The sequence below is a fragment of the Hemibagrus wyckioides genome, linkage group LG18 (genome assembly GCF_019097595.1).
Source record: "Hemibagrus wyckioides isolate EC202008001 linkage group LG18, SWU_Hwy_1.0, whole genome shotgun sequence".
Lineage (NCBI taxonomy): Eukaryota > Metazoa > Chordata > Actinopteri > Siluriformes > Bagridae > Hemibagrus > Hemibagrus wyckioides.
Genome location: NC_080727.1, coordinates 2,665,001 through 2,680,000, shown reverse-complemented (window position 1 = coordinate 2,680,000; position 15,000 = coordinate 2,665,001). Strand labels below are relative to the sequence as shown.

The window sequence follows — 15,000 nt, the reverse complement described above, 5'->3', positions numbered from 1 at the left end:
CACGCACGCACACACACACACACAGTCAGGGTCTTTACAACACGCGCACACACACACACAGTCAGGGTCTTTACAACACGCGCACACACACACACACACACAGTCAGGGTCTTTACAACACACACACACACACATAGTCAGGGTCTTTACAACACACACACACACACATATAGTCAGGGTCTTTACAACACGCACGCACACACACATATAGTCAGGGTCTTTACAACACACACACACACACATATAGTCAGGGTCTTTACAACACACACACACACACATATAGTCAGGGTCTTTACAACACACACACACACACATATAGTCAGGGTCTTTACAACACACACACACACACACATATAGTCAGGGTCTTTACAACACGCACACACACACACACATACACATATAGTCAGGGTCTTTACAACACACACACACACACACACACATATAGTCAGGGTCTTTACAACACACACACACACACACATATAGTCAGGGTCTTTACAACACACACACACACACACACAGTCAGGGTCTTTACAACACGCGCACACACACACACACATATAGTCAGGGTCTTTACAACACACACACACACATATAGTCAGGGTCTTTACAACACGCACGCACGCACACACACACATATATAGTCAGGGTCTTTACAACACACACACACACACACAGTCAGGGTCTTTACAACACGCACGCACGCACACACACACATATATAGTCAGGGTCTTTACAACACGCACGCACACACACACACACAGTCAGGGTCTTTACAACACGCGCACACACACACACAGTCAGGGTCTTTACAACACGCGCACACACACACACACACACACAGTCAGGGTCTTTACAACACACACACACACATAGTCAGGGTCTTTACAACACACACACACACACATATAGTCAGGGTCTTTACAACACACACACACACAGTCAGGGTCTTTACAACACGCACGCACACACACACATATAGTCAGGGTCTTTACAACACACACACACACACACATATAGTCAGGGTCTTTACAACACACACACACACACACAGTCAGGGTCTTTACAACACACACACACACATATAGTCAGGGTCTTTACAACACACACACACACACACAGTCAGGGTCTTTACAACACGCGCACACACACACACATATATAGTCAGGGTCTTTACAACACACACACACAGTCAGGGTCTTTACAACACACACACACACACATATAGTCAGGGTCTTTACAACACGCACACACACACACACACACATATAGTCAGGGTCTTTACAACACACACACACATATAGTCAGGGTCTTTACAACACACACACACATATAGTCAGGGTCTTTACAACACGCACGCACACACACACACACACATATAGTCAGGGTCTTTACAACACACACACACACACACATATAGTCGGGGTCTTTACAACACACACACACACACACATATAGTCAGGGTCTTTACAACACACACACACACACATAGTCGGGGTCTTTACAACACACACACACACACATATAGTCAGGGTCTTTACAACACACACACACATATAGTCAGGGTCTTTACAACACACACACACACACACACACACATAGTCAGGGTCTTTACAACACGCACACACACATAGTCAGGGTCTTTACAACACACACACACACACATATAGTCAGGGTCTTTACAACACACACACACATATAGTCAGGGTCTTTACAACACACACACACACACAGAGTCAGGGTCTTTACAACACACACACACACACATATAGTCAGGGTCTTTACAACACACACACACACACACACATATAGTCAGGGTCTTTACAACACACACACACATATAGTCAGGGTCTTTACAACACACACACACACACACACACACATAGTCAGGGTCTTTACAACACACACACACATATAGTCAGGGTCTTTACAACACGCACGCACACACACACACACACATATAGTCAGGGTCTTTACAACACACACACACACACACATATATAGTCGGGGTCTTTACAACACACACACACACACACACAGAGTCAGGGTCTTTACAACACACACACACACACATAGTCGGGGTCTTTACAACACACACACACACACACACACACATAGTCAGGGTCTTTACAACACGCACACACACATAGTCAGGGTCTTTACAACACACACACACATAGTCAGGGTCTTTACAACACACACACACACACACATAGTCAGGGTCTTTACAACACGCACACACACACATATAGTCAGGGTCTTTACAACACACACACACACACACACATATAGTCAGGGTCTTTACAACACGCGCGTGCACACACACACACACACACACACACACACATAGTCAGGTTCTTTACAACACGCGCGCACACACACACACACACAAACATATGTAGGCAGGGTAGGCACACCATGCGTAGGCAGGGCCTTTAAAACACACTTGTGTAGCCGGGGTCTTTACAATACACACATGCACACATATACATAAACAGGGTCTTTACAACACACATACACACGTGTCCCAGTCTTTACCACACACACATGTAGGCAGGGACAACACACATACATAAACACACACACCCACACACACATGTGTAGCAAGGGTCTTTACGAGACACACACACAGACACGTGTGTAGACAGAGTTTTTACCAAACACACACACACACGTGTAGCCAGATTCTTTAAAACAAACACACATACACACACACATCCTATAACTAAGCACTGACACTGGAGACTCCTTTCAAAAAAAATAACCTAACTCTGGTACCCTCCCTCATCTCAGTCCTTGTGTTAGTTGTTGCTATAGAAACGACAGTGTAGGAGAAGGAGAGCGTTAGTAGAAAGCAGTCTGAGGTTTTGTGTTAGAGAAATGTTAAAAAGTGACGAATTTTGTGTGGAAGTCCTCGCTGTTCCTCTCTAGTGTTTAAATGTGTGTTTTAGTGAGCAGATAAATAAATAAAATCTCTCTTCTCTTTTTCTCCTGCAGGATGTCTGAGTAATCTTCCTCCCAGCCTCAAGAAGATCTCCAACTCGTACGAGGAGCGGAGGAAGCAGGCCACAGCCATCGTGCTGCTGGGCGTGATTGGAGCCGAGTTCGGAGCAGAGATCGAGCCGCCCAGGCTGCCCTCCCGCCCCAGAACCAGCGGCCAGGCGCCCGACGGCTTCGGACTCACCACCGGGGGCTCCAACTACTCACTGGCACGCCATACCTGTGAGTACACACACACACACACACACACATGGTGTTTGATGGTGATGATGGTGTTTGGTGAATCTTGGTGTTTCATGGTGTTGGATGGTGAATCTTGGTGTTTCATGGTGTTGGATGGTGAATCTTGGTGTTTCATGGTGTTGGATGGTGAATCTTGGTGTTTCATGGTGTTTGGTGAATCTTGGTGTTTCATGGTGTTTGGTGAATCTTGGTGTTTCATGGTGTTTGGTGAATCTTGGTGTTTCATGGTGTTGGATGGTGAATCTTGGTGTTTGATGGTGTTTGGTGAATCTTGGTGTTTCATGGTGTTTGGTGAATCTTGGTGTTTCATGGTGTTGGATGGTGAATCTTGGTGTTTGATGGTGTTTGGTGAATCTTGGTGTTTCATGGTGTTGGATGGTGAATCTTGGTGTTTGATGGTGTTTGGTGAATCTTGGTGTTTCATGGTGTTTGGTGAATCTTGGTGTTTGATGGTGTTTGGTGAATCTTGGTGTTTCATGGTGTTGGATGGTGAATCTTGGTGTTTGATGGTGTTTGGTGAATCTTGGTGTTTCATGGTGTTTGGTGAATCTTGGTGTTTCATGGTGTTGGATGGTGGATCTTGGTGTTTCATGGTGTTGGATGGTGGATCTTGGTGTTTCATGGTGTTGGATGGTGAATCTTGGTGTTTGATGGTAAGTCATGGTGTTGGATGGTGAATCTTGGTGTTTGATGGTGTTGGATGGTGAATCTTGGTGTTTGATGGTGTTGGATGGTGAATCTTGGTGTTTCATGGTGTTGGATGGTGAATCTTGGTGTTTGATGGTAAGTCATGGTGTTGGATGGTGAATCTTGGTGTTTGATGGTGAATCTTGGTGTTTGATGGTAAGTCATGGTGTTGGATGGTGAATCTTGGTGTTTGATGGTAAGTCATGGTGTTGGATGGTGAATCTTGGTGTTTCATGGTGTTGGATGGTGAATCTTGGTGTTTGATGGTGTTGGATGGTGAATCTTGGTGTTTGATGGTAAGTCATGGTGTTGGATGGTGAATCTTGGTGTTTCATGGTGTTGGATGGTGAATCTTGGTGTTGGATGGTGAATCTTGGTGTTTGATGGTGAATCTTGGTGTTGGATGGTGAATCTTGGTGTTTGATGGTGTTGGATGGTGAATCTTGGTGTTGGATGGTGAATCTTGGTGTTTGATGGTAAGTCATGGTGTTGGATGGTGAATCTTGGTGTTTCATGGTGTTGGATGGTGAATCTTGGTGTTTGATGGTGTTGGATGGTGAATCTTGATGTTTGATGGTGAATCTTGGTGTTTGATGGTAAGGCATGGTGTTGGATGGTGAATCTTGGTGTTTGATGGTGTTGGATGGTGAATCTTGGTGTTTGATGGTGTTGGATGGTGAATCTTGGTGTTTGATGGTGAATCTTGGTGTTTGATGGTAAGGCATGGTGTTGGATGGTGAATCTTGGTGTTTGATGGTGAATCTTGAGTCTTGAGATGGTGAGTCTTTGGTGATTGTTGTTGTTGTGTGAATTTCTGAATTCAGCTATTTGCCATTTGGGTGAATTTATTCTATTAGAACATGTTGGTGTTTGACGGAGAATGTAGTAGTTTGTAAGTGTGTGTATAAGGAAGAGGAACTTCCAGATGTGCACAGATCTGTGGATAGAAAGCAGTTCTGGTGTGTTTGTGGTCTGTTTATGAAGAAAGGAGAGAGAGAGATTGGTTCTTGCTCTTTCATGAAGCCTAACTGAGTTACAGCCAGTTGCCCCGATAACCAATCAGTGGTTAGTGTGATGGCTGCAGTCCAGCGCAGAGTGATCAATGCGATTGAATCTGTATGTTCTCGTTACATTCTGGCTTATAGACCTGAGAGAGAGAGAGAGAGAGAGAGAGAGAGAGAGAGAACCTCTCTTACCCAATAACTCTCCCTGTGTTCTCAATATCCAGCTCTCTGTCCCCTGAGATCTGACTTTATCAAGTGTGTAAGGTGAGGTAATATCAGAGCAGCTTATTAGAGTCACATGACTGTAAAGTCAGCTGGAAAAGAAGGGATGGAGTGAACGAGTGTGGCTGTGAGGAAGAGACGGAAACATTTAAGTAACCTTTCTCATGTTCTGGAGGTGCTGAGAGTCTGGCCATCAGCGTAGCAGTAGATAAAGTAGTGCTGCGTGTGTGTGTGTGTTTGCCTCTCTTTGTGTCTCATCTTGTTCTCATTCCTTTGTTTTTTGTTTTTATTTTATTTTTTTTTATTTTGTTATTGTTTTTTTTTCTTTCTATATTTTGTATTCTCATTTTTACTCATATGTTTAATTTTTGTATTTTTATATAGTTGATTTTTTTTTATTCAGAAATGATTTCATTTATTTATTATATTTTAGGTTTATTTATTTATTTATTTATTATATTTTAGGTTTATTTATTTATTTGTAAAATCCCTCGTTTTTCCTTTTATTATAATAATTTTTGTCTTTAGTCTCTTTTTTTTCTTTTTTTTTTTGTTGTATTTTATTTTTAATATTTTGTGCTTTTAAGTGACCGGCTTCTCTCCTCTTCTGTAAGACCTCCTTAAATATATTTTTTTTTTTATTATTAAATATTTAATTTTTAGTTGCGTTAGTTCTGTTGCTAATTTATTTTGTTTTAGAGCTGAAAATAGTTTTTAATACAAAAAAAGAAATTGTTTAAAAGCTTTCAGATTTTAAATTTACATGAGAAATGGTGCAACCCAGAGATCCTGTGTGTGTGTGTGTGTGTTAGTAGTGTGTGTACGCTAAGCCTTATAGAATTAGACAAATAATTGCCCCAGTGTGGGTCAGTTCAGTGTGTGTGTGTGTGTGTGTGTGAGCGACATGAGACAAAAAATGGGTTTAGTGCGCTCTTTATCATTCCACATCAAGGTCAGTGTGTGTGTGTGTGTCTAGGTGATGCCTCTGAGCGGCCTTGAGAGAAGCTCGTGTGCGTGTGTGTGTGTGTGTGTGTTTTGATGATGGCTCCCACATTTTTTTCTGAAATACAAAGCATCACACCTGAGGGCAGTGACAAGGTCAGCTAACAGCAACACCTGAGCTCAACACACTCTCTCACACACACACACACACACACACACACGTTCTTTTTGTAGCAGCACAAGTCCTTACAGCAGAGTGTCTTTGTATTTCAAGGCTGCTGCTCTGCTTTAGTTTTTGTTTGTGTGGAACTGCCACAGTCACACCTCAAAGCTTTACTTATTGCTAAATGGACAACCGTTATTGTAAGTTTGACACACACACACACACACACCTCACACAGATTTTAGTAGAAGCTCTTGTTTGTCAGTATGGTTCTCTGGAGACTCAGTCCATAAAGGGACATTGCCTCCATACACACACACACACACACACACACACACACTTCATGGCATCTCTCCTTGTAGTGTAGCCTTTGGAGAACATTAAAATACACACAACTTCTTTCTTGCTGTCTACACACACACACACATACACACACACACAGTCTACCTCAGGCAGTGCTGAATAATTTAGTGTGAGGTACCTTTATTTTTTATTATTTTTTTTATTTTTGGTGGTGGCCAGGGGACAGGACAGTCAACGGCTGTCCCTGTGTGTGTGTGTGTGTGTGTGTGTGTATGAGGTGCAGAGGTCACAGGGTGCGGTTGTGCTCCAGGCTCAAGCCCAGTCGTAATCACCAGTCGACTGAGAAGTGCTTTAAAGGCGTGTTATTGTGCGATAAAACTCTCGAGCACATCATCACAGCCTTCATTACCAGGAGCAGAGACGTGAACAGGACAGGACACGAGGGCAGGACGTCTTTGTCTGTGTCTATAATCTCGAGTCTCTTCTTTTATTTTTTCTTTTATTTTTATTTGTTTTCTCTCACATGATTGACCTGTCCCATCTGGCTTATTTTATTTTATTTTATTTTATTTTATTTTATTTTATTTTATTTTATTTTATTTTATTTTATTTTATTTTATTTTGCATAATTTTTTTAACATATTATGTCTTTGTTTGTTCTCTCATTTTGAGTCACTTATTATATTTATTTATTTACTTTTATTTAAAAAAAAACACATTTCTTTTTCTCTACATTTTATTTTATTTTATTAAGATTTTTTTTTATCTTTTATAATTGACCTCCATCTCCTCATTTTCTGTCTTTACTTGAAGCAAAACCAAGTTAATCACATGAATGAAAACCATTTAATCCTGTTTGAGGCCCAGTCTGTACCTTCAGCCTCAAGCTCACTTAGAGAGAGAGAGGTGGCGAAAGAAAGATGGAGGGAGAGAGATGGTGAAAGAAAGAGACAGAGAGAAAAGAGAGAGAGGGAGGGAGATGGCGAGAGAAAGAGAGAGGGAACGAGAGAGAGAGAGAAAAGGAGAGGGAGAGAGGGAACGAGAAAGGGGGAGAGAGAGAAAGAGAGACTGATCCCCTCCCACCCGGAGACTAGCTCTGAATAAACGAGTAGAGATGTAATTTAATTTAAACTTTATGACTTCATTCAGCGCTCTGTGTGAAATTTCTTCTCTCATCTCCGTCATTATGAATATTTCACTCCTCCAGAACGCTGCGTTTTGTTCCCAACTTTCTGGCAAACTTTATCTAGCAGGTGAAGATGAATTAGTGTCCAATCGATCGGAGTTCCCCTTTCAGAAGTCTCTCAAAGACCTGTAGCCTCCCCTCCATTTCCCTTCTCGCGCCTCCTTCATCCCTTCACCGCCTCCTCCATCTCTTCATCCCCGCGGCTTCTTTCTCCTCCCCTCTCAGTCCACTCGCATTGATTTTGCCTTCGCTTTTGATTTGAACGCGGCAGGGGCTGAGAAGACAGAGAGAGAGAGAGAGAGAGAGAGAGAAGAAAGGAAAGGAGTGAATGACTGTGAGCGAGAGTTTCAGGGTTGTGCAGTAACGCCGCTGCAGGAAACGCTGACCGGCCTTGACGCAATCCTCTCTTCTTCTTTCCTAACTTTCTCCACCTCATCCACTCCATCCCTCCATCTCTGAGGTTCTTGTTTTAAGCAGCATGAGGCAGGGGGAAAGGACGAGAGCGATGAACTGACAGCGTAGGGTTTATTCGGCCTAGATGAGACGTTAATAGAGAGATAACGGATGTGGTGATGATCGATGATTCCAATTGTAGAGGTTTATTATTTATTTATTTATTTATTTATTTATTTATTTATTTATTTATTTATTTATTACATGTGATTAAGACGTTTATTTAACGTGTATGGCAAGGAGTCTCCAGTGTCAGCATCATGTAGCTGCTATAATGTAAGTGAAAACAGGAACTAACTTGTTTTCTGCAGCGTTCTTTATTAAATAAATAAATAAATAAATGTAACCATCTGGAAAGTGCTGACGTGTAAGAGGAATAAAACCCTTGGTGATCACCATCATCACGATTTATTCCTCACTTCTTTGTGAATATTGGGCCATCCGACGTCTTGATCAGACTCTAATTTCTTTTAATAAATCCAGTTTCATTAATTTAAATCTTTTGGGAAACGCAAGGTCTTAAAATTAAAAGACAAGAATAAAAAATAAAGAAAGAAAGACCTTTCTAAAATGATTTTAAAATATATTTTTAATATATTATTTTTATTTGTTATTTTATTTTTTATTTGTTTTTTTAATCTATTATAGTAATTAATTGTTATTTATTTTCTTATTATATTGTATTATTATTATTATGTATATGTTATATATTTTATTATTTATTTGTTTTTTAATCTATTATAGTAATTTCTATTTATTTTTATTATATTCTATTATTAAATTTATTATTATTATGTATATATTATATTAGTTATATTTTATTATTTTATTTATTATATTTTATCTAATCTATTAGTAATTAATTTCTATTTATTTTTTATTATATTCTATTGGTAAATGTATTATTATTATGTATATGTTTTTATTTTTTATTATAGTTTTTATTAATTCATCAATTATGAAAGATTTAAAAATAATACATTCTTATAAAAAGATAATAAATAACAAAATAAATAAAACAATAAAATATAATATTATATATAATACATTATATAAATTATTATTGTAATAATATTATTATGTAAATATAATAAGTAAAACAATAAATAAATTAAATATAATCAATAAAATATAATTAATATATATAGTAAATTTTATAATAAAATGTATTATTTATTTATTTATTTAGACACAGTTTTAGTTGAGTTGTTTAAAGCGTTCCAGGCTGATTTCAGAAAGCCGATCAGACGTATGTGAATATTTTCGCTTTAATTAAAATGCAGAAGCGTATCTCGCACTCCTCTCGAACTTCTCCCTCGCTGTTAGCCGCATTAGCCTCGTTTAGGGGTGAAGCGTTTAAAAGTTTAAAAGTCCACAGGAGGCCCTTCACCTCCCCGCTTCCTAATTTCACCCCCTTTTCCTCTCCTTTCCGTTCTCTAATTAGCTCCTCAGTGCCTCACCTCTAATGTGACATGTTTATTGCCTTAACTAACAACTCATTAGCCCTGGCGGATGTTTTGTCAATATTCATTTATTCATTGACGTCGGGTCAACGTTTAAACCGAGATGTCCGCTCTGAGGAACGGGGCCAAGTCTCTCTGGCCTGCCTCCAGTACAGGGGTGTGGTAAATTTAGCACTGTGTTGTGGGTAATTAGCTGATCTACTGCTGTTCGGGGAGCAGAGGTGCTAAATCCTGTGTGGAGGTTAGCCTTGGTGGTGGGCTTTTTTGTTTTTTTCCTTCATCACCACAAAACCTAGCAGTATTCAAGGAGGAAAAACCTGAAGCCGTTTTCTTTCTTAATCCTTCTCAAGCCAGATTGTCGCCCTAGCTAATTGTCTAGTCATGCTGCTAACGCTTAGCTTCATTGCTTTTGAGAAATGGTGGAAATGTCAATGATCTAATGATTCATACTGTATTAAATAAAGTGTTTAGCTAGTTATGGAAGTGGGTGAAATGCTAAATTTAACACCTTACCTCAAAAAGCAAAAAGTAGATAGCGGTGTTAGCAAGCTAGCATTGTTAAAGCTGAAAATACTTAATTAATAGTATTGATTTAAGGAAGATATTTAGATCTTTATGATTAGCTTTGCTCCAATAACAGGGTTTATTAGTGCAGAGTGACTGCTACATGAGAACGGTGATCCGGACCTGGAGGTGCAGGAAGGTAGCAGTGATGCGACTGGAGCGTGGAGGGGTGTGTGTGTGTGTGTGATGTGATGTGTGTAAGACGAGGACAGGCTTCTGAGGCTCGATCGATTCCACCCTCCAAATTGTGTGGTTGTGACTCACTGATAATCCACTGGGGAGAGAGTACTCACACACACACACACACACACACACACGGTTGACAGTCTGGACATGCTCATGCTTGTGTCCTAACGTGACTGGTGAGGTGTGCACACTGTCACACACACACATACATTCATACACACTCGTGTGCACACACACATACACTCTCACACTTGTGTGTATACACACACACACACTCATGTCTACACACACACACTCATACACTCATGTCTATACAGAGACACACACACACACACACACACACACTAGATCTACACCAGAGTCAGTGTGGACACCTGTTATTGTTCACATCTCTATGAACAAACACTCAGAGGAAGAGCTATTTGCCCTCTTCCACATATATGATGTCACAGATGCCTGTGATTGGCTAATGTCACCGTGATTGACAGGGAAGATTGAGTAAGCCCCACCCACTCAAAGTGCACAGACAATTTAAGAACAAGGATGGATGTGGCATCTGACTATGTCGCTACATTTCTTCCTGTCTGTCTGTCTCTCTGTCTGGCCACCCATCAGTCTGTCCACCTGTCTGTCTGTCTGTGTAGCTGTCTGTCCATCTGTTTCTCTGTCTGTCCACCTGTCTGTCTCTCTGTCTGCCCACCTATCATTCTCTCTGTCTGCCCATCTCTGTCTGTCTGTGTAGCTGTCTGTCTGTCTTTCTGTTTGCCCACCTGCCTGTCTGTCTGTCTGTCTGTCTGTCTGTCTCTCGGTCTGCCCACCTGTCTGTCTGTCTGTGTAGCTGTCTGTCTGTCTGCCCACCCATCCATTGGTCTGTCTGTCTGCCTGTCCCTCTGTCTGCCCACTCATCTATCTGTCTATCTGTCCTGTAGCTGTCTGTCTCCCTGTCTGCACACTTGTCTGTCTCACTTGTCTGCACATCTGTCTGTCTCTCCCTCTGTGCTTTTAATTTAACAGTAATTGGTTTACTTTTCAGAATATCTGCATAGACTCTCTCTCTGTCTCTCTGTCTCTCTATCTCTCTCCCTCTCTCTCTCGCACACACTGAGGATGCATCAGTGTGGACAGTTCTGTCACTCTCATGCTTTTCCTCTAGTCTCTCTCTCTCTCTCGTTCACTATAAGATCAGTAATGTCGCTCTGTTGTTCTCTGTTGCCGTGGTAATTAAGAGTGCAGACGAGCCGGTCACTGGGCGACCTGTTGCCGGTGAGCAGACAGAGATAAATGGTGGTGCGAGGAGGATAATTGTGTCTGTGATTATTTAGCAGTTGATCCATCACCAACAACATAAACATTGATCTGAGCGACTGACACACAGGCCATTTAGGGGCTGTCTATTCTGCTGTGTGTGTGTTTGTGTGTGTGTTTGTGTGTATGTTTCTGCTTTCTACAAAACAGTTTAGTCAAAATGGTCAGTGTGTGTGTGTGCGTGTGAATCTCTTTATTGTTGGATATTACTAAGAGCTATAGAGTAGCCCCAACATCTCATTACTCACACACTATAGTTATCTCTGTGTGTGTGTGTGTGTGTGTGTGTGTGTGTGTGTGCGCACGTGTGCACGTGTGTGTGTGCACGTGTGTGTGTGCTTTTGTGTTGTTTTTATTGCCTGATATATATATTTGTGTGTGTATGTGTGTGTATGCTTGAGTGTTTGTGACTTAGATGGACAGGGATGGACTCCCTCTCTCTCAGATGGACTTTCTTTCTTCCTTTCTCTCTCTCTCTCTCTCTCTCTCTCTCTCACACACACGCACACTCTCTCTCTCTCACACACACACACACACACACACACACACACACACACACACAGTGTGTCCCCTAAATGTCTTTCGCTGTCTCCAGGCGCTGTCGCAGTGGAGATTTAAGGCTGTAAAGAGGCAGGAAAAGGGAAAAAAAAAAGGGGGGAGAAGTGGCTTCCATGATGTCACCCAGTGTCTGGCCTGATGATTTTCAGCTACACACACACACACACACACACACACACTGCACACCTTTATTTGTCCTGCATCGGTGTATTTATTTATTTTTCTGTGTGTGTAGAGATATATATATATATATATATATATATATATATATATATTTCAAGTGCTCGAGTATATGCAGAGTGAACATAAGGTGTGAGTGTGTGTGTGTGTGTGTGTGTGTGTGTGTGTGTGCTCTGAGGGATGCTCCTGGCAGGGTTATTGAGGATTGCAGTGTGTGTACCTCAGGTTCTCGCCTCAGCACAGGTGTGCAGTGTGTGTACAACAATAGGGGTCTCTGTGGAAATGGGGTGTGTGTGTGTGTAAAGAGCCCAGGAGAGAGAGAGTACAGATGTAACAAAGTATTCGTAAACAAAGTGTCCTGTGTGAAGAACTTGAAAACCCATCTCTGTCTCTCTCTCTCTCTCTCTCTCTCTCTCTCTCTCCCAGGTAAGGCATTGACGTTCCTCCTCCTCCAGCCCCCAAGCCCTAAACTCCCTGCCCACAGCACCATCCGCCGCACAGCCATCGATCTGATTGGCCGAGGCTTCACGGTGTGGGAGCCGTACATGGACGTCTCAGCCGTGCTCATGGGCCTGCTGGAGCTGTGCGCCGATGCTGAGAAACAGCTGGCCAAGTGAGCACACACACACACACACACACATAGATCCTTAATATATCAAAATAAATCGGAATTATCTGATTATTATATAAATTAAAATAATCAATCATGTTCCAATTTATTATTATATATTAAAGAAATAAAATATGTTTAAATAAAATAAAATAAATGTTTGGTCTGTAAGTAAAATAATATAAATGACCTTTACTTAAAATAAACATAAAATAAAATAAATGAATAAATGAAAAAGTCTATAGATAATATTATGTGCTTTGGGAAATAAATTGAAATAAAATTAGATTCAGCTGCAGGTGTGTGGGTGGGTGTGTGTGTGAGCGAGAGTGTGTGAGAGAAAACATGCGTGTGTGTGAGCGAAAGTATGTGTGAGAGCATGCGTGCATATGTGTGTGTGTGAGCGAGAGTGCGTGTCTGAGAGCGAGTGTGTCTGTGTGTGTGTGAGCGAGAACGTGTGTGTGTGAGAGCAAGAGCGTGTGTATCTGTGTGTGTGTGAGCGAGAACGTGTGTGTGAGTGAGAACTTGAGCATGTGTATCTGTGTGTGAGTGAGTGAGAACGTGTGTGTGAGAGCGTGTATATCTGTGTGTGTGAGCGAGAGCGTGTGTATCTGTGTGAGCGAGAGCGTGTGTATCTGTGTGAGCGAGGGCGTGTGTATCTGTGTGTGTGTGAGAGCGTGTGTATCTGTGTGAGCGAGGGCGTGTGTATCTGTGTGTGTGTGAGAGCGTGTGTATCTGTGTGTGTGTGTGTGTGTGAGAGAGAGAGAGCATGTGTATGTGTGTGTGTGTGAGTGTGTGTATCTGTGTGTGTGTGTGAGAGTGTGTGTATCTGTGTGTGTGTGTGAGAGCGTGTGTATCTGTGTGTGTGTGAGTGAGAGCATGTGTATCTGTGTGTGAATGAGTGTGTGTGTATCTGTGTGTGTGAGAGCGTGTGTATCTGTGTGTGAGTGAGAGCGTGTGTATCTGTGTGTGTGAATGAGTGTGTGTGTATCTGTGTGTGAGTGAGAGCGTGTGTATCTGTGTGTGTGAATGAGTGTGTGTGTATCTGTGTGTGTGAGAGCGTGTGTATCTGTGTGAGTGAGAGCGTGTGTATCTGTGTGTGTGAATGAGTGTGTGTGTATCTGTGTGTGTGAGAGCGTGTGTATCTGTGTGTGAGTGAGAGCGTGTGTATCTGTGTGTGTGAATGAGTGTGTGTGTATCTGTGTGTGAGTGAGAGCGTGTGTATCTGTGTGTGTGAATGAGTGTGTGTGTATCTGTGTGTGTGAGAGCGTGTGTATCTGTGTGAGTGAGAGCGTGTGTATCTGTGTGTGTGAATGAGTGTGTGTGTATCTGTGTGAGTGAGAGCGTGTGTATCTGTGTGTGTGAATGAGTGTGTGTGTATCTGTGTGTGAGTGAGAGCGTGTGTATCTGTGTGTGTGAATGAGTGTGTGTGTATCTGTGTGTGAGAGCGTGTGTATCTGTGTGAGTGAGAGCGTGTGTATCTGTGTGTGTGAATGAGTGTGTGTATCTGTGTGTGAGAGCGTGTGTATCTGTGTGAGTGAGAGCGTGTGTATCTGTGTGTGTGAATGAGTGTGTGTGTATCTGTGTGTGAGTGAGAGCGTGTGTATCTGTGTGTGTGAGTGAGAGAAAATGTGTGTTTGAGCGAGAGTGTGTTTGAGTGAGAGCGTGTGTATCTGCATGAGTGAGAGCATGTGTATCTGTTTGTGTGTGTGAGTGTGTGTATCTGTGTGTGTGTGTGTGTGTATCTGTGTGTGTGAGAGCGTGTGCATCTGTGTGTGTGTGAGAGCCTGTGTATCTGCGTGTGTATCTGTGTGTGTGTGTGTGTGAGTGTGTATCTGTGTGTGTGTGAGAGCGTGTGTATCTGTGTGTGTGTGAGAGCGTGTGTATCTGTGTATCTGTGTGTGTGTGAGAGCGTGTGTGTATCTGTGTGTGTG

The 15,000-nt window shown here is 41.8% G+C and overlaps 1 protein-coding gene across 4 annotated transcripts in view; it reads left to right on the top strand.

Moving 5' to 3' along the window:
• LOC131368943 (WD repeat-containing protein 7) overlaps window positions 1–15,000 on the top strand; it is a 161,679-nt gene that overhangs the window by 108,802 nt on the left and 37,877 nt on the right. For all 4 annotated transcript variants that reach the window (XM_058415201.1, XM_058415200.1, XM_058415199.1 and 1 more), the window contains 2 exons: window positions 2,995–3,219; window positions 12,883–13,069. In XM_058415201.1, coding sequence (XP_058271184.1) covers window positions 2,995–3,219; window positions 12,883–13,069 — 412 coding nt within the window. The remainder of the gene's footprint in view (window positions 1–2,994; window positions 3,220–12,882; window positions 13,070–15,000) is intronic.